Below are 21,763 nucleotides of genomic sequence, written 5' to 3'. Positions count from 1 at the left end.
CTTTTACTTACTGACATTTTCTGATAATGAAATAATGATTTCTTCTACCTCACTAGTATTAACCTTAAGTCATTTATATTCTCAAAATGACAACAGTTTATACAAAACAGCAGTTTCACTGCAAACACTTGAATACAGATGGCTTATAAAACTTACTCGATGATAAGTGAAAACCAACGATGCTACCATCATAGTAAAAGCCATCGAACTGGTGATGCTCATCTCATTTTGTCAAAGACCTTTGGATTCGTGAAACAGATTAAAGATACAACATACATTCTTTAATAAGGTGAGAGGAAGAAGGCAAAGAGATAGAAGAGGAAAACAGTGGGTAGATTTTCCTTCTTGCAATCAGCAGAGAGTGAAATGAAATGTAAATGACAGTGCTGAATATAATGGACCTCAGTTCAGCTTCAGGGTAATTACCCACGTCCGGCTTTTGTTTTAAGCCCTGCTCCCCTTATCAAAGCTTCCCACTGTTCTACATCTGGTACTGGACAGTAGCTATAGAAACCACTTGTGCTAAAGTTACACGACTATAGACAGCACCAGACCATTTCCAAACCAAGGACAAGCAGGTCAGAAGTCTGGCAACCAATACTATTAAGGGAAATCGCTAGCATTACTCGTAATGGGAACACGGTAAGGGTTGGAAATCTTCATCCCTAAATTAGATATGTACATGTCATCTGTCCTAGTAAAAAAAAATTCATTACTCTGCAAAATATCATTACTTAAAATCTATTTAAATATATATATTTATATATATATATATATATACACACACATCTTCATGTCTAGAGTTCTCAAAATGAGTGACATTTGATTGAACTTTGACATCTAGCACAAAACTCCTTTCTAATTGTAAAAAGACCATCATGGATATTTGTGCTATCATGATGATATAGAACTATGAGTCCTTTTCATATGCTCACCACTAGAACCTCTAATTACATAAAATTCAAACTTTAACCTCAAGTATTAAAATACAGGCCAACACACCAGATGAAAATGTAATGACAACTTATTAGTCACTATATCTAACAGTTATTTAAAATTAAGAAAAAATGTTTCTTACCCTAAGAGCAAAGGCTGAGTAATAGACCAAAATATATACAGGCATGCACATACAAACTCTCTTGCTTTAATGTGAAGACAATTCATATTCAAGGTGACCTTTTTAAACCATCACAATCCACTAAAAGGAAAATTAACAAAAATACACATGAATTTATATAAAGATCAAAAACAAGCAAAAGTACTTTGCTTAGGGAGAATTCGACAGTGATACTGTTATAAAGGAAAGCAAGGAAGTGATGACCATAAAAGTCAGACTAGTGGTTATACCTGCAGTGGGGGAAGTGGGTGATCAGAAACAGCCACAACAGGGGTGCTTCAATACTCTGTAATTTCGACCTTGGTGTGGTGACATAGATGTTTACTTTATAACTACTTACTAAGACTGTACATTTAGGTTTGGGGCAAAAAATACACATTAAAATCTCAGGGTTAGGTTCTTGGTGGGTCATGGAGTGAGAAGAAGACACAAGTTTGTGTTTGAATTAGAAACATACTAGAAAGAGAATTCTAAATTAAATAACCATATGATAAATAAAAACACAAAAGAAAGCAGACAATGTGTCAGTTGAGAATTGGAGGAGAAGCTCCAGAGTATTACACTAACTCTGGACATAAACTTCCCATTTCCCTAACCACTCCTGCCTTGGACTCCCAAGTCATACTTCACATTTTGCAACTACCTCTGCCCAAGACTCTGTAACAGCAATATATTAAATAGACTGCTTACTGTCATGGCTTGAAAATAGGAGCATTAGAGCTGGAGCATAAAGGTGAATGCTCTCTCTGCCTTGAGAGAGCTGCTTTTTCCTGCAAATAAAAGTCATATCCAAACACCACAAGTAGAAGGATCCAGGAATCTTAAATGATGGCCTTCCTGGAGCTAGAAGAGAATAGACATACTTTTTTCTTGGTTTACCAGAAATAGTCATTTAAAACTATTATGATAGCATTAATTTTTAAAAAATCCATTTTGTTTGGCAAAATCATTTAGTTGCAGAAGTATAAAAAGTTAAATGATGATCCTCTAAGATTTAAATTCAAGGAAAAGTACCATTAACAGAAAAAGTAACAGAACTAAGTAGATGATATGATGCTTAAAAGTGAATTAATGTAATATGATACGCAGCATCATCCGGCTCCCATCTGCTTTTATAAGCCTTTTTGAAACATCTCAAGTTGAAACAATTTCTAAATAATGCAGATAGCTTCCTTCTGATTTGTTATTATGCAAAATAATTTAAAGGATTCTTTCTCTCTTTCTCCGTCACTCTCCCATGCCCCCTTCCACCCCCTCACACACACAGACACATTTTTTTTGTTTGTTTTTGTGGGGAGAGGTAATTAGGTTTACTTATTTATTTTTAGAGGAGGTACTTAGAGATTGAACCCAGGACCATTTGATGGTAATGAATACTGTATTGTACTAAGACCTAGACTGGGTTCATGTCCAACTACCACGCTCTAACTTAGTGTCACCCTGTCTTATTTTTCTCACTGATAAACGAAGTCGCATCTGTTTCCCACCAGGCATGCTATATGATTGAAATACTTCACAGCTTATCTCTAATCTTTCACAGCTGCAATCAAAAGGAAACTACCCAACCATCCTGACAAGAGAAAGCAAAAACCAAAATACTTCAGAAAGAAAGGTCAACCTAAAGATGGAAGAAACCACCTTTAATTCAAGTGGCTGCCTAAGGAAAACCAATTAACAACATTAATCCTGAGAAAGGATCATTCATAACAGAAATAGGCATCAGCATCACGTCAGCAAAACACCGCCGTTTACAATGAGCAGCACCGCCACTATTCTCACGTGTAAACTGCTTACACAGAGACTCCCTTCTTCCCATCAAGCCACCTGTTTGTCATTTTCTCACACAAGTGATCTCAGTTTCTCTTCTCTTTCTTCCTCATTTAAAACGTTGTTGTTGTCGTTACAATGTTAATGGTTCTTTTCTCCCTCCACAGCTACAAAATCTTTCAGCCCTTCAGTGAAATCTCAGTTTTGGCCACCTTCCATTCTGATTAATGAAGCATTCGTAGGCTTCATGTTAACTGGACTCTTTCATTCAGTCCAAAATAAAAAATTACACTAAGTTTGATCACCTGCCACTATGACCTCCCAATATTCCCTATTTTAAATCATCTGAACTATACTTGCTAGCTATAAAAAAAAACAACTAATTTACACAATATTATACCTTCAGTATAAATTAGTGTCTATATAATATTTAAAATTAAACTAACCTATACTTCAGTAGTTATCAAATCATGAGCAGCATAAGGTAGCATGTCAAGTAAATAAGCCACAAAACAAATAGGGCACACGATGGTCCATTTAGTGTTTAAGATAATTTTCTTGTATTTAACCAAGTACTATAATGTATAAAAGTTGCATGAATGTATAAAAAAAAATTCAAGGAAGTCTTGAAAATGGCTGCTTTGGATACTTTTTCATCTGCCCAAATATACTGGTATAAAACATTGAGAAAGTATTATGTTAAGTGATTTTCACTGAAGACAAACCACTGCTCTTGTATTCTGAACTGTTCTGGACAACTCTAGAGATCAGCATTTTTCTCCTATGGACTTTATATGAGAAAAATATCTTATCGGAGTAACCTCTGTGACCACAACTATATATAGCAGCATCAACTACATGTTGTATCAACAGGAAAAATGAGTTCTGGTGAAACAAATCACATTATACCATGGCCCCAAGAGTGATGAGGAAAGACGGTCTTTAAAAGAAACTTGTAACATGCCACTCAAGAATATTTGCCGTTTAATCTTGGCACACTGTAAAGGTAAAACTGTGTTTTGGTAAAGAGGCAACATAATATAGAAAAAAGCATATAAAACTTTAGGTACAAAGAGGAGTTTTGGTCTCAAATTGACAACTTCCTATTTAAGTAGAATAGGCTGGGCCAAGATCAGTTCCTCATCTGGAACATGGGTAAAATAACAAGGTCAAATGGATGTGAAACCTAAAAGCATTATAAAAGTGTTCTCTATCATTTGCTTAGCTTTCAGACTATATTAACAGGGAATAATGATAAAAAATTGGTTTTTCTTACTAGGTATCTTTATAATTTTAACACAGCAAGAATTTTCTTCTTCACTGCTAAGGTTCAGTAAGTCTGAAAATTATGGCCAATAATGTAAAGATACAAAATTTTATGAAATATCTGTATTCTTTACTTTTTGCATTTATAACTTATGTTTACATTATAAAAGAGGTGAGGGAGAACACTTTATAACAGCATACCAAGTGGGCCAAAAGTTATATACTGAACCTAACAAGTGACAAATCAGAAATGAAGAGACACAGTATACAAAAGTGTAAAAATCTAAAATTAATAGTCTTCCGTTGCCAAAATCAACAACACTGAACAAGGTCAAGAACAATTTGTTAGATGTGTATGAGAACTGTTTGACAATCTCATGTCATCACTTGCATTATAGAAGACTGGGATCCTGCTGCTATTATATACACTCCTCTCCATACAAACAGAAAGGAGAAATGAAGTAATTAATTAAAAACCAAACATGATTAATTTGACATGACAAAGTGATTTCAGTTATAATAAACTCCATACAAGTTGAAACTCACTGATTAAATTTGATCTTATTTGATCTTATAAAGTGAATACCATTTCAAAAAATTACTTGAGCAACAGGCTTTTCCCTTGTTTTATAAATTAATTTGAAAAGACAAAAGTAAAATGATAAAAAGCAACCAAAGAACAATGAACACTGCCTTTTTAGGTTTAAAAATACATAAGGCAAGTGCTCTTATTTATCATCTTCATATAGGAGAAATATTCCCAGAAGCATCCTTAGATCATTCTCTGTTTCTTCCTCTAAGTATCAAATTTGCTTAGGGAAATATTATAAATCTAAAAAAATACTAGCCTTTCTTAAGCAAATTAAACTCAGGGGAAAGCAAACGCAAAATTGTCCACAATGGGTCTTTATTTTGCTATTAAAACAGAAATGACTAGTTTATTATGTGACTCCATTAATTATTAAAGACTCTTTTCTCTAGATTTTTCTTCTCCCAATTCTTTGGAACAGTGTTTCAAGCCATCATAATCATCATATGGTGCAAATATTTTTTTAAATAAACAACCTAACTTTACATATCAATGAATTAGAAAAAAAGAACAAAGCACAGAGTATGAGCAGAAAAAAGGAAATAAAGATCAGAGCAGAAATAAATGAAATAGAGACTAGAAAGATAACAGAAAAGATGAATAAAACTAAGACCTCGTTCTTTGAAAAGATAAAACTGACAAGCCTTTAGCTAGACTCATCAAGGGGGAAAAAAAGGCTCAAATACATACAATCAGAACTGAAAGAAGAGACTTTAAACTGATATCACAGAAACACAAAGGATCTTAAGAAACCACTGTCAACAATCTTATCTCAATACACTGCACAACCTAGAAGAAATGGATAAGTTCCTAGAAACATACAACCTTCCAAGATTGAGTCATGAAGAAATAGGAAATCTGAGAGACCAGTTACTAGCAGAGACTGAATCAGTAATCAAAAATCTTCAAATGAAAGCAGAGGACCAGATGGCTTCACTGGTGAATTGTACCAAACATTCAAAGACGAATTAATACTATCTTTTTCAAACTCTTCCAAAATATAGTGGAGGAAAAAATACTTCCAAATGCATTCTATGAAGCCAGTATTAGCCAAAACCAGACACGGATACCACAAGAAAAGAAAATTACAGGCCAATATCCCTGATGAATATAGATATAAAACTCCTTAACAAAATATTAGCAAATCAAATTCAACAATACATTAGAAGAATCATATAACATGATCAAGTGGGATTTATTCCAGAGATGCAAGAAGGGGTCAATACCCACAATCAAGCTCTGTCAATCAACGTGATACATCACATTAACAAAATGAAGAATAGAAAATACGATCATCTCTATCCCATCTGATAAGGGGTTAGTATCCAAAGTACTCAAAGAACTCCTACAATTCAAAAGCAAAAAAAAAAAAAAAAAAAAAAGGGCAGAGGATCTGAATAGACATTTTTCCAAAGACAAAAATAGGAGCTAGCCAACAGGCACTTGCAAAGATGCTTAATATCAGTAGTTAGGGACATGCAAATCAAACCTACAATGAGATAGCATCTCATACCTATTAGAAGGGCTACTATCCGCAAGAAATAATGAGTGTTGGTGAGGATGTAAAGAAAAGGGAATCTGTGTGCACTGTTGGTAGGAATGTAAATTGGTGTAGCCACTATGGAAAACAATACTAAGATTCCTTAAATTAAAAACAGGATTACCATATGATCAGCAGTTCCACTTCTGGGATTTATCTGAAGAAAATGAAAACAATAGTCCAAAAAGATATATACATCCCCATGTTCAGTGCAGCATGATTTACAATAGCCAAGATATGGAAGCAACCTAAGTGTCTATGATGAAGATGTGACGTATATCCATATCAATGTAGATACAGAGAGAGCTATATTAAAAATGGAATGGAACGAAAAATGAAAAAAATGAAATCTTGCCATCTGCAACAAAATGGATGGACCCTGAGGACATTAAGCTAAGTAAAATAAGTCAAACAGAGAAAGACAAATCTGTATGATCTCACATGTAGAAAAAACAAAACAAACAAAAAGCCAAGTTCATGGATACAGAGAACAGATTAGTGGTTGTCAGGAGGCCAGGGGCAGGAGGGAAGGGGCAAAAGGTACAAATATCCTACTATAAAACGAATAAGTCATGGGGCTGTAATGTGCAGCATGGTGACTATAGCTAGTAATACTGTATTGCATATTGGAAAATTTCTAAGAAAGTAGATCTTGAAAATCCTCATCACAAGAAAAAAGAAATTTGTAACTATGTATGTTGATGGATGTTAACTAGACTCACTGTGGTGATCATTTCATAGTGTATATGAATACTGAATCATGTTGTACAGATGAGAAATGAATACGTCAATTATACCTCATTAAGAAAAAGAATGCTGTCATTCACTTTACTTTCTAATTTCAAGAACAAAAACTACAAAATCTGTAGGTAATATTTGTTTTTTACATGTATTAGTCATGTGGCTGGCACATAAATGTTAGTTACTATTTTTACTATTACTAACTCAGATAAATTCATTAAGTGCTGTGATTTCTAAGAGCTGTAATGTTACTGTTTGAATTATCAAATGTCTTACTTCCCTCAAAAATACTAAAAGATAGATGCACGGGAAGAAACTGGGAGAGTATGAGAAAAGCATCCTCTAACATACAACAGAAGCCTCTTATTCAATGTGACAAGATACTGGTAATTGTTAGTGTTATGGGCTGAATTGTGTGCCCCAAAAATTCACATGTTGAAGTTCTAACCCCTAGTATTTCTGCACTTGGACGTAAGGCCTTAAAGGAGGTGAATGAAGCTAAATGAGGTCACAACTGTGGGGCCCTAATCCAATAGGACTGATGTCCTTGTAAGAGGAAAAAACACCACTGTGTATATACAGAGGACACAGAGAGAAGGTGGCTATCTGCAAGCCAGGAGAGGTCTTGTCAGACACCAAACCTGCTGGCACCTTGATCTAGAACTTCCAGACTCCAGACTGTGAGAAAATCAAGCTCTGTTATTTAAGCCACTCTGCCTCCAGTATTCTGTTATGGCAGGCTGAGTAGATGATTAGTTAATTGAAAAAGCCAGTAAAAGCAAGAAGAAATTGAAATGCTTTGTTAATATATTAAACATCTTATTTCAACTTTAAAAATTGTATATTCATTTATCAATCTTCTGATACTGAATTAACACCTACAAAGATTTCCAATTTTGGCTTTTGTAAAATGATGCAAGAACTTTAAGACTCTTACAAAGCAATCTCAGTACAGAACCCTAGATTTGCAATAACTTTTTTCCAACCTGTTATAGTTATCTCAACCATTTCCAATTCAAGACACTTTTTTTCAGCAACTCACTTTATCTTATTTTCTAAAGCATTCATATTCATTTCTACAGAAATGACTTTATTCTTCATTATATTTCACTGGCCTAATTAGCATTTAGTTATATAAGTGCCATAACAAATAAAACTGGCATAAACAGCTCACAGAAAAATCACAAATGACTCATGGTAAACAGACAATTCATGTACAGAAGTGTACAGTTATAGTAGAGGCCAAGTAATTCACCAGCTGAAAGTGTCTGACATAGGCATTGTGTTTTAGAGCTGGAATAGCCAGTACTGGTTAATCAGCTGAGTCTGAAATGAGGTTAGTCAAGAGGGCTTCCACAGCATAGTTCTCCCTAGGCATCCATGGGAGATTGGTTGAAGGACCCACAGTGACACCAAAACTGGCAGATGCTCAAGTCTGATAGTCGGCTCCCAACATCCGTGGGTTCCGTATCCTTGGTTTCAAACATCTGCAGATCATGAACTATGTTTAGGATGCGCAGTTGGCTGAATCTGCTGACGTGGAGCCCTGGGATAGGGAGGACCGACTGCTTATCCCAATAAATGGTGGTCATTTAATACCATCACATTGGAAAGCTGTCACTACGTCAAACAATGTGAAAACTCCTCTTTTGGAATTTCTGAAATCTGCTTATGTTTTAAGTGCTGAATGGTAAATCATCATCCTTGGAATAGGATTTGACTTCCAAAAAACAATTAAGTGACTTGCCTGATATAAAATATGAGCAGTAAAGTCCAGTAATAAAACTTGAAGAAAAGCAAGGTATTATTACTAAGTAAAATAACTGCTTAATATGAATATATTTAACTGTACTTCTAAAAATTTTAAGAATATGCTGAATAATTATGTCATAAATATAATGAGTACCAGATGCCACTCCAAGGATATCTGTCATCTGAATATAAACTTCTAGTATTTGTTTAAAAATAACTATTTAGACACTCATTTAAATTATATCACATATACATATATATATATGTGTGTACACAAATACATATACACACACAGTGTGGACACCAGTCAGCTATTTATTTATACACACACACACACACACACACACACACAGCTTAGCTTTCATAAGTGCCCTGAGACTGAAGCCCAGTTATTGAGGAAAGCTTGTCACACTGAAAATTCTGAACCTTACTTGGTAATAAAAATGAGTTCACTAAATCTATGCATACAGAAGTGACTTAATGAATGCAGTGTTTTAAGAAGACTGATTTAACAACTAAGAACTAGAGGTGTGAAAAATGGAAGGAGAAAGATCATATGGGAGACTATCAGCATAAACCAGGTATATGGTAATAAGGGTCTAAATTAGAGACAGGAAATGGAAACCGAAAAAAGAAATATGTAAAATAATATATGCAAAGACACTGTACAAATATTAGTTTTTATTAGTGTGAAAGAATCCATAAATTGTGAATTAGATGAAAAAAATCGAACACAGAGTAAAGATGAATAAGACAAAATCCTCGGGCAGTAACACCCTGTTCTTTTCTATTCGCCCTACGGCCCCACAGCAAAGATGGGGCTCACTCAAGTGTCTAGTGAATATGGTCGAGCTTTGGTTGTCACACCAGACAAGTACAGACCGAGGAGCATCGTGTAGATTTAATTAAGCTCCATGATGAGGTATTACACATATCAATTCTGATATGGACACAAAATAACAGATGTCTTGTTCTTTATTCTCAAGCTTAAATGGATTGTGTGTGTATGTGAGAAAGAGAGACAGAGAGAACTCATGTTAGGCCCTAATAGATGGGGACAAATTACTTTCTACAATATTGCTATTAGTCAGACAATAGTTGTTTAATTAAGAGTGCTCTGTTTTATAACTGAGTTAGCCCAAGGATGTCACATAAAGCCTAAGACATTAAGGTCAACTTTTATTTCTATTTTTCTATTCAACTTCTATATTCTATACCTACCCTCTAAATCCCACCAAATGCTACCTCTTCATCTTCTGCCTCTTCCTGAATTTATCCATAACTTCTTAAAAAATCAAGAACTAACAGTTCCTGACTCCATTAGAGGACAAATCTAATTCTTCCAGAATTTATCGGAAAAATATTAGGATGATTTACCTCAAATTCCTCCACCTTTTCCATTGTTATCAAGCGCCTTGACGTGTGACTGGAAAGCTTTTGCTCACAGTTGCTGATGAGTTTCAAGCAAGGGTGCCAGGGTACCATCTCTTCCGTGTATCTGAAGAAAGAACAGCTAAGTGTTACGAACACTCCCATGTGCGCCCCGCACTGGATTGTCACGGGTTTATCCCATGTGGAATGGGACATCCTCCCACCACGTGCTGCACCATTGTATTTCACACATGCTAACTGTCCACATAATCCATAAACAATCTGTATTTTTAAAAAGCAAACTATTTTAATATTACCATATCCAAAAAAAGCAGTTTAATTTTTTTTACCTGTAGGATGAGAATGAGAGAGAATACAAGTATGTTTTATTGAAAAATGCCAAGCATTTAAACCACAAAAATACAAGATGGCAATTCCACCCTAAAGGATCCCACAAGAACACATAAGGCAGACAGAAATACATTCCACAACAAGCCCCTGACATTCATGAGGGAATGATTCAACTGGGGATTTTCACAAATTCCCAAAGTATAAGGTTCACTACAGCACACACTTTCCCCTTTAAAATGAAATGTCCCTGCAAAATTTTAATGACATCTTGAGATCTCCATTAACTTTGATATATAAGATTATTCAAATAAACTACCACTACAATAAACACTCCAGATGAGATCGATTCTTTGGTCACCTTAAGCATGAAATAAAACTGAAGCCATGATAAAGCAGTGGTGCCTCTACTTTGTATTATGTATACTTTGTGAATGGAGATGATGACACCCAGAAAGCAGGACGGTCAGGCTACAGTAGTTCAGAACCTGACATATGATAGGCTGTTGGCATTAATCTTGGCAGAAGAAACAGGTAACAAACATGAGGGAACGTTACAGAGCAGAATTCAGAACAGTGGGAGAGAGGGCTCCCTAGGTATGGATACCTTTAAGAACACTGTGATTGCCAGTTTTCATTTTTCCTTTGCAAATCTTCATACCTTTCCAGATAGTCTCTGCAAACATTTCTTACACGGGAAATTTTAAAGCTCTGATCCAAAATGGGAAAAGTACTGATCAGTACTTCCTGTAAAGGACCACCATCTCGGCTAGCCCAGTCTAATGCATCAACATCATTTCACCGCCAGTCTTTAACTGACTTTTCTAGGTCCCTGTGATCTTCAACGCTCCCCCTCATAACCTTGACCACATGCTCAAAACCTTCATCACCCACTTACCAAGCAACATTCATAATACACTTCACTTTATTATCAGTGGAAGGAATTCTCTTGAAGTCATCCTCTGCCTCTTTCCTCAGAGCTTTCCAACAAGTAATGACCATTTTAGACTTCACCTCACTTAATAATTCTCTAATGCTCACTATATAGTCAGAAATGTTGCACTCCTATTAGTTCACATTAGAGTCTTCATACAAAGCATTTATGATATGAAAGAATATATTCTACATCATAGTTAATAGACTAAAATAATGGTAACAGAGAGAAGATAAAGTTTTGACCTTAGGCTTGCAAATAGGAGGGTTTACAGATGTCTGAAACTGTCAAATTTAATGTACCCTTTTTTAAAGAAAAAAAAATCTTATTTCCTGGCAAAGCTGACAAGGTGTTTTCATTAAAATTTTTAATGTATACAAACATAAATTCCTTATGCTTATATAGTTTATATACCTATAAAACCCAAAACACATTTATAAATTAAATCAAAGTACAAAACCAATATAATTTTAATTAATATTTATGACATGAATAATGCTAACCTGGTGAAACTAAGTCACCAGCATTTGGCTTAACAACAGAAAAACATATTTACATGTTTGAGATTATCTTTTTGACTTGATATTTGAGTTTAAGCATGAAAGAACATCATTTAGGTCATCATTGTCATTAACAAACTTGTTTTTAACCACTGTTATATGAATGAGTCAATCAATTTAACAGTGTACTCCTAAAATGCCATACTAAATTTAAAGATAGCAGTTAAAAATTATTTACTATATATTTACTAATATATTTCATACCAATGGACTGTCTGCAATCTGGTAAGTAGAAACTATAAATTTGTACTTTGCCTATGTTATTATAATAGCATTTTATCATAATTGCCTGTTTTTACTACTATCCCCTTATAATCTAAACATCTACTTAAAATCTAAATTACAGAAATAGATAAGTGGTTGCTAGGGACAAGGGCGGTAGTGATTGCTTCTGCATACAGGGTTTCTTTTTGGAGTGATAAAAATGTTCTGGAATTAGACAGTGGTGATGGTTGCATAACTTTGTCGATACACTAAAAACTATGCACACTTTAAAAGGGTGATTTTTCATGGTACATAAATAATATTTCAACTTTTTTTAAAAAAGAAAAAAAACCTATCTGTATAGGTTTTCTCTCGCTTTTCCTTCAATCAATTTTGACAGTCATTTATTTTCCTGTGACTCTTCATGCCTCAAGCTATTTCCAAATGTCACTAGAGTTTAATCTCCCATTTGACAAAAAGATTTTCATGCTGATTGGAGCACTTACTGAAAACAATTTAAAGAATCACTTCTTTCTGCTTCCTAGATGAAAGATGAAAAACACGTTCTGTTCACTGCTCTGAGCCACCACAAAATTTATTTTATCACAGTTAAAATTTATCCACAAATCCTACTTTGTAGGACTTTATTAGACTTTTTACTTTGTCATCATTTTTATCACAAGAACTTGCAGTTGGATTTCTGTTAAAGGACATCTTACAAAGAAACACAATTTCTAATCACTTCAAGAGACTTACCTGTGTGTAAACGACAATCAGAAAACAACACTTACATGGAGTGTGGAACCTGGGCAAAAAACTACCCTCACTCAATAGTTTAGAAACTCCTATGACATCAAACACACCAGCGGAAAGTATGTCCTGCCCAAATGAATATTACACAGTTCTTCGGGTCATTTGCGTATGGTTGAAATTGTGAATAATAAACTCACAAATACCAATAGTCTACACTAATTTTATGCGGTAAGTCTCTATGAGCAATAAGAGAAATCTATTAGAAGAGCACAGGTGAAGGACTCATTGATTCCGCTGAGAAAGGTTGGGAAAGTGCCACAGAGGTGGTGACAGTTAGGCCAGGCCTTGGAAGAGGACTAGAATTTTACAGCTGAGGAAAGAAGAAAGGGCACATCTAGCAATGGGGACAGAAAAAACAAAGGTGAAAAGATGTAAAGTGTACAGAGTGTCTTGATGGTGGTCCCAAATCCAATACACAAGACTGGGGAGAGTCTAGACTAGACGAAGCAGAAGTGTGTTGAGTAGCAGTTTCTTTATCACAATTTAAATTGCTCAACAGTGAGAAAATCCTTTTTCAATCATAAGTTCTGACAATTCTTCACAAACAACTAAGCTTTTAGGTAGTATTTCATTTTTATTAGGCCTTATACCTTTCAAAATGTCCTGAATTCAATAAATAATACCTGAACTTGATTATAATGTGCAATTCTTATTTTTAAGCCTCAATCATATAACAAGATTTGGTTGAGTAAATTAATAGTAGGACTAAAAGCCTACATTCACTATACCAAAAATACAAAAGTTTTAAAATTAAGCTGTGCTGAGGCACAATTTTAAAATGATTTTTTTTATTCCTAGTCTAATAAAAAGCTATATTTGTAATACAACACAATCAAATTAATTCTAAATTGTTTAGTTCAGAAGCAAGAAAATCATTTCAAATTTTTGCAGGTGACCTTAGTCTTAAAGTAATCTAATACTGTGTTGTTTTAAAGAGAGTAAAGGTTTTGGATTATGTTTGCTGCAAAAGTGAAATAGTTTATGCTTTAATATAAACTCAAGCCAAACTAAGTTCATTAATAGGATTACTTTGGGTTAAGGGGAGGAAAACATATAGCAGAGGTCCTGGAAATAACTCTCTCCAGGGACAAATATGTCAGGGAAATAAATGCCATACTAGACTTTCCATGTGTGTGCTAGCCTGGATGAAATCTGTCCTTTGACAAAACATCTAAGGTAAAAAGAAGTGATAAAAACATGCCTCCCTTTTCAAGTACTTCTAAAATATCCCTGTGTTTATACGGACTTAGAAATCTCCCCTTGTCAAAAATTATTAAAAGAGAAATCACGGAAGAAATATCCAGTAGCCATTTTTTAAGGTCTTCAGAAATACTAAAATAGTTCAAAGTGCCTCCAACTTGGCTTCTTATAAAGAGAAAGAAAGAAAGAAATTACAAAAGATATTCATAACCACATTTAATTTCAATAATAATTGAATATTAGAATGTATATATGTATATGCATGACTGGGATATTGTGCTGTACACCAGAAATTAATAAATTGTTACTGAGAGTACTTCAACAACAAAACAAAAACAAAAACAAAACCCTACAAAATAGTGGAAAGTCAGAAATGCCAGAAAATAAGAAGTATGCAAAACCTAACGAGGATATTTCAAGAGGACAGAGGAGCCACCTCAAAGGGACTCCTGCTGATCAAACTGGGACAATATGAGCAACAAAATAACAACAATAATAAATTATAACCCAATGAATAACACAGGAATCTAAGACTCCATATTGGTGTAAATTAAAAAATGAATGGGGGGAAAGGGAAAACTCATCCTTATATTCAAATGTCAAATTACAAATGCAGAAGGAATGGTGGAAGAGAAAAGCCGTCATTATATTGGCTGTCAGCAATGGAGTTATCAACGTGAGTAGTGATTTTATGAAAAACAAGATATTGGTGTATACTTGGGATATCTCCCCGAGAAATAATAATTGGAAAAAAAAAATGATGACTCACAATGGAGAAACCTAACAGACAACAATATGACCAGATGATCAAGTTTAAGATCTCCAGTAGGGGTTGGCTTTGTGTGCTCCACAAAGCAATGCACTAAGAACACAGTATCATTTTTGTGGTATTCCTACCAAGAGCATTACCTGAGTCTGGTCAAGGAAGAAACACCAGGTGGACCCTGGCTGAGGGTCATCCTCAGAACATAAGCTGTGTACTCTATAAAACGGTTAAGGACACAAAAGATAAGGGAAGATGGAGAAAATATTCCAGATTGAAGGAGAATGACATGATGGGTCAACGTAGCACATTTTGCTGGATAAACTACAACTGGTAAATTTGAATGGGGTTCATAAACTGGACAGCAGTATTATCAATGCTGGCTTCCAGACTTCAGGGGTTGATGGTGGTTTGACAAGAATGCTCTTGCTTCTGAGAAATGCAATGAAATAAGTAGGGGTCATGGGGCATCACATCTGCAACTTCTCAAACAGTTCCAAATAAGATTAATGATAAATGGGTATGTGATTAATGTAATGGGCGAAAAAAGGGGGGCAGAGGAAGTGTATGTTCATAGTTGGAAAATTTTGATTTAAAACAAAACAAAAAAAGATTCTATTGCACTTATAGTGATGATAATAGCCAATATATATTTAAGCTAACTAGAAGTAGACAGATGAATCACTCAGTGAGGTTGTTAAAATTACCTGTTTGCGGCCTGGCTATTGAACAGGTAACACACAGGCCCTGAGCTAACTGTGATATACAACAGGGGCAATCTTTTGCTCTTATGGGCCAGATAGTAAAAAATTTTAGCCTTTGTGGGCCACATATGTTTCTGACACATCTTTTTATTGTTTTTTTTTCTTTTCTAACAACCCTTCAAAAACATAAAAACCAATCTCAGCTCAAATGCCTTACAAAAATAGGCTGAAGACCATATCAGGCTCACGGGCTGTAGTCTGCCAACCCCTGATGTAAAACAGAAAGTTCAAAGCAATTCAATCAACAAGAGGAAGGGGCCTGTTTTATACACATTAACTACAAAGATATTTACCCTGAATACGATTAGAGATAGGGAAAATTATGCTACATACACAAATACCATAACAAAAATGAAATTAAAAGTAAAATTACTTAGTATTACATACTCGGGTGTGTACACTGGTAACCAATAGACTAGTCTTCCACCTAATACGAGGGTCTCAGCTGCAAAGTTCAACAGATCAAAAAACATATCACTCAGATGATAACTCAATGAAACAGGAACGTGGCTTTCTGGACTAGACAAAAGAAAACAAAATTTCAAAATCAGTGAAAAACTTTAAGACATAAACTAAGTTAACTAAAAAGAAGCAATATGCTTCTTTTCAAAGTAATAACACATCATATTTAACTCTCACTTACCATTTTTCTAACCCCTTTGGTATTTCCTTCTGTGAACCTGTTCTTCTTGTAGATTCTCTAATACCATATGGAGCTAGACAGAAAACACAGGTAACACAGACAGTCAAAAGTCACCTAATCACCACCAAGAAGCAGATGGACATCATGTGTCTCCAGATGTGACATCCTGATAAGGACACATCACCTATGCAATGTTCCAGCTGTTAATGCATAACAAGAGGGACATTCTATTTAAAACCCTGGGAGGGCAGGCAGGCAGGTGACTGTTATTCAAAATGTCAATGTCATAAAAGACACAGAAAGGTTGTGAAAATGTTACAAATTAAAGGAGGCCTAAAAGATATGATTACTGAATGCAATACCTGACACTAGACTGGACACCGCACTTCAGGGAAAAGCACGCTATAAGGGATATTACTGCGTCAGTTGACAAAATTGGATGAGAAACTGTAGATTAAAGTACTGTATTGATTTACTGAAATTGATAACTGCACTTTGACTAAGAGACTATCCCTATACTTAAGAAACACACACTGAAAAATGGCAGGGAAGGGTCACAATGTAAACAACTTACTCTCATTTGATCAGGAAAAAAAATTACATATTTTTATAAATACACATACAGAGTGAGATCAGATGATATATTGTTAACAAAAAGTCACCTAATTTTCACAAGTATATTCATGCTGATACTGTAATGCCTTGATAATTTTTCTTTTGTTAGATTTGAAACCATCTAAGTTACCAAAGAACTGAAGAGGTCTGAGATGAAAGTGTTGAGATACAGTTTGCCACTATCTATAGATTTACTGCCAAATACTATAGAAAAGGCAGATCTGTTCTTTGATAGGATGACTAAAAAGCCCAAGAACTCAGGAGGCATGGGAAAACAAGTTCTTATGCACATTCCAGAAGCTCAGTTTTCTTTTAACTCTAGAAAAGAGATGCCAGTTACAACAGGCACAATTAAAAAAAAGAAAAAAAAACCAAAACACTAAAGTTTACACATAGAGAAATGTGAGATATCAAATTTTCTTCTTAGAAATCTGACACCATAACTGCAAATGACATTTTGGCTCCAGTTGGTATTCTAATAACCAATTACAGTCAAATATAAAACAAATATAAAAACAAATATATGTCTTAAAAAATAAGCTTAAGAGAAAAAGGGATGACAAGTTAACATATATAGTTTAAAAAAACAAAACCACTTAGTTAAATTGGTACCCTGCCCCACATTCATAATTTTTTCCTTCTCACTATGTGAAGAAGTGGGGTTGAGGGGAACATTAGTACAAGTTAGCTTTTTTTGTTGTGCTGATAAATTTTGTACTTTAAATACAAATGACTTCAGGAAACTAATTCTACTCTTACTTTTGTATAAAAACAAACTTACGATCAGTGATGATTGCATCAAAAAATGTGCCCTTCCTCCAGGAAGGTTTAGATGCATCTGAAACCAGGACATCAAGGTAATACTTCTCTAAACCATATTGACGAAGATTTGCCCTAATGTTTTCATCTGGTCCTCTCCATTTCTGGTTTTTCCTACTAGCCTTTCCTGAAGGGAAAGAAAAAGGAAGATAGAACTACAAACAACATTCTTATCTCTTGTTATTTACCTGAAAGTAATATTTAACTCATCTAAACCTACATTTATTCAAATAAAACTTGCTATCATTTAAAATCTTAATATTATTTATACAAATAAATACTTATTTTTATTTCAACTTATTATGAAAATATTTTGAACACTAAACTGTACTGATGTCTAACTGATCTGGTTCTGTATCCTTTCAAATAAAATTGCCTTGAAGCATTCAGTACTTAATGAGTTGAACAGAATACAGTCCCTTTCTTCTAGCAGTATAGAAATACTGATGAATCAGATAAATGGAACAGAAATGAAGAAAGCAAACTTGGGAAACACAGGAGCCATGACCATGGAGAGAGGGGGTAAAGCAGACACAACAGATGAAAAGTTAAAGTAGGGGCTCCAGGAAGAAGTTCAAAAGTTCTGGTTTAGGAGACATAAGTGGATGATAGTCAGTCAAGATCAGAGAAACCCAGATGAAAACAAACCTAAGAAAAAAGATGAAATTCACCTGAGATATGTCAATCTTGATATACCCTGAAGTACAGAAGACTCAGAAAGAGATATTCAGCAAGTAGTTGGAGGCCAGAATACATACAGCTGTAAGATAGCAGTATACAGACTTAAGTTGAATCCATAAGAAGGAATGGCATTTTTTATTAACCTAGGTGGCAATTTTGTAAGTGTTTGTTCTATAATTACTCTTCTATTTTTATAAACTTTTCTGTACTAGTATCTATTTCACAATAAAAACGAAACTTAAAAATCAAAAGGAGAAGAAAGACATGACTACACAACATGTAGTGTGACAGGAGAGGGTCTCAAAGAGAGACGCCTGGAGAAAGGCAACCCACAGACATGGAAGAAAACGGCAAGGCCTTGATTTGAGGAGACGGAGATGGAAACAGTCAAAGGAATCAAAGTACCACCCAATGAAGCCACTGTCTAGGAAACCAAGGGAGGTTTGATGAAGGTCAGCACTGCCAAATCCCATAGATCTGCAGCCTTAGAGTTTTCAGTAGGGATGGAAGCTGAAAAATAACAGCAGAAGAGAGTGAGGGATGAAGAGGAAACAGCGAGTATATACTGGTTTTTCAAAACAGCACTTTGGCAAAAGGAGGAGGACAACAAAGTGGTAGCTAGGAGGGCCCCATAGGGTTGACAGTAAAGGTTTTGTATTTTTAAGAAAAGAAGAAACTTGAAAATATTTGAGAGTGTAAGTAAGAGATTAGAAGCACAGGAAACAGGGCGTATCTAACAGCATCTTGGATAAGCTCAGAGGAAACCCTACCTCAAGCAGAATTCTGCCTAGTAGAATGAAAGGTTATCACATAACTTTTAAACATAACTCTAATAAATATTCAAATAAATTATAAAGGATAATATCCTTAAAGCAAACATACTGCTTCTACTAAAAGTAACCTGGAATAATTCTTCTTAGCGCTTTGTCTATTCCAACATACTGCAGACAAAGACTATCTTTTTCTAGTTAGCCTGTTTAGGTGAACTTTATAAAGTATTACTCATTCTCCTTATGATAAATATTACTAAATTCCTTACATCCAAGGTAGGAAAAAAAAGTCATCAAATATATCAAATTGCTTCAGCAAAAGAAAATAAAGTATAATAAATTCTCACCTATGTAATAATTGACACTGTAACTAGTTACAATAATGAAATACCAATATAAATACAATTTCAAAATCAAAGAAACTTTATACTTTAATGCTAAGAAGAAATACTTTTTCAGTTTGATTCAATTTCATCCAATCACACATCATTAATGAAGCTTCTAGATTTTAAAGTATTTTCCAAAACTGTATCAAAAATAAGCAGATGCTTGTCTCAAGTTACCCTCAGCCTAATACAGCATCTTTAAAGCTACTGTCACCTTACCTGTTTCAAAGATGTTTTGGTCAGTTATATCGTACTCAAAGACTAGAAATTGAGTATGCACTCAATGTATGATTACTGAATAAAAGAATGGAGATAACTTTTAAATAGAAACTGTATATTTCATTACCATGAATATGCTGATTACAAAATGGCTAGTCCCTCTCTCCTACTTCCTTCCCAGCCCTGAAGTTTTACAGCCTTACTGAATGCCTGCATTCTAAAAACCTCTCTAAGACCAAAATAGCTCTGAGGGGAGGGCTTTTTCTTATTCATCTTTGTGTTCCCCTAGGAGGTCACTTTGCACACAATGGACCACTTCATAAAGAACAGATACCAACGAAGTCTCATTGTTATAAAAATAAGTAAAACTATATTGTATCCTAACTCTATATATGTAAACATTAAAACTAGATGTATAATGCCATATAGAACTATTTAAGTATTTTTAAGGTACATTTAGTACAAGAGCAAAGACTGTAAAACTAAAACTTTTACTTACCCAGGCCATGAACGGTGTTGTAGTCTATATCTGTCCCATACACGTATGCACCAAAATGAGCAGATGCTACCAGAAGACCACCTGAAAAATCACAATTGTGACCTGTTAACCAGAAGGTCCCAGACTCTTATTTCTTCCCCTATTTAATCTGATCCAAATTTGTACAAACTAGCTGCAGGCCAAGTACCCTAGAATAACACTGGTCTTCACCATATTTAGCAGGCTTTAGAACTGAAAAAACAAATCCTAACCTATGTTCATTATATTGGTCACAAAGCAAGGAATTAATATATGCCCTGGCATTAATACTTTAAACAGCACTACTTAGGGAAAATTATGTTTTGGTCAAAATAATGTGTATTTAGACATTTTCATCTTATTTTGAGACGTCTATACAAATGCATCTTGCTCCTTTCTTACAAACAAGCATATAATGCTGCTACACAAAGAGCTGGCAATAAACAAGCTCTGACAACTGGGCTCAATTCTCACCAAAGTCACAGTTGCAACTAACTGAAAGAGGGCATAATTAATATGTAAGACATTAATCCCTACAAAAATTAGAATATGAGGACAAGAAATAATTACTCTGATAACCAGTGAAGTAATTATCTCACTCTAAACTGTAAATACAAATTTCTGAATAACTATTATAGACATACATAAAAATAGTTAATACAATGATTTTTTTTTTTTTACTCAGTGCTGTGATCAAATTAAGAACAATGTACCGATAAAATACGATTGAACTAAGTAATCTGGTAGGTATGACCATCTCGCAGATAAAGAAAAATTCTAATAAAGATTTAAAAATTTTTGAAATGCTTCAAAATAAAAGGTAATAATATTTTTAAATTGTTTAAGAACAAAAATCCATAAAGTTAAATACTTTAATAATCGTACTTTTCAGTGAACTTCACTTTTTTTTAATCATCTAAATTAAAAATGCTCTTAGTGCTTGGGTAAGTCCTAATAGCTATATTGTAGAAAGGTCTGTCAAACTGAAGTCAAAAATATATTCTTAGATTGCGTACAGATTTGGATATGGGACAATTAACTAGGGCTTTTTCCATTCCATCCTTTTGAAATGTAGTCTCTAAAGATGGGTAGTGCCTCCAGAGGGTCAAGTTCTGTAAATCAGTGTTGTTCCTTCCATAGCCATTTAAAATACAGTTTGGTAATATGTACTTAAAAATACTTTGCTCAATGAAAAATATTATCACTGACTACTTCCTAGTGGAGCCATGAATAAGAAAAATGGAAGACTAAAAGTACAGCAGAAACCAAAACCTGGGTTCCCTCATACCAACTTCAGAAAGCATCTGAGAGGTAAGGTAATAAGTAAGACGTCAAAACTCTTAGTCTATAAATAGAACAGCCCATATTTAGGAAGGGTACTGTG

General features: G+C 34.5%; 1 protein-coding gene across 6 annotated transcripts in view; it reads right to left on the bottom strand.

Annotated features, from left to right (window-relative positions):
* Nucleotides 1–21,763, bottom strand: part of TRMT11 (tRNA methyltransferase 11 homolog) — a 50,492-nt gene that overhangs the window by 8,474 nt on the left and 20,255 nt on the right. For 4 of the 6 annotated variants that reach the window (XM_006189581.3, XM_032484834.1, XM_032484835.1 and 1 more), the window contains 5 exons: nt 20,362–20,442; nt 17,769–17,933; nt 16,373–16,445; nt 16,117–16,248; nt 10,150–10,270 (listed from right to left, as the gene is read on the bottom strand). In XM_006189581.3, the coding sequence (XP_006189643.1) occupies nt 10,150–10,270; nt 16,117–16,248; nt 16,373–16,445; nt 17,769–17,933; nt 20,362–20,442 (572 nt within the window). Of the gene's footprint in view, nt 1–1,078; nt 1,199–1,807; nt 1,961–10,149; nt 10,271–16,116; nt 16,249–16,372; nt 16,446–17,768; nt 17,934–20,361; nt 20,443–21,763 lie in introns of all 6 variants that reach the window. The other 2 variants (XR_004321977.1, XR_004321978.1) reach the window with 2 other exon arrangements.

The sequence above is a fragment of the Camelus ferus genome, chromosome 8, assembly GCF_009834535.1.
Source record: "Camelus ferus isolate YT-003-E chromosome 8, BCGSAC_Cfer_1.0, whole genome shotgun sequence".
Lineage (NCBI taxonomy): Eukaryota > Metazoa > Chordata > Mammalia > Artiodactyla > Camelidae > Camelus > Camelus ferus.
Note: the sequence above shows the minus strand (reverse complement) of the source record. Positions and strands in the feature narration are given on the sequence as shown.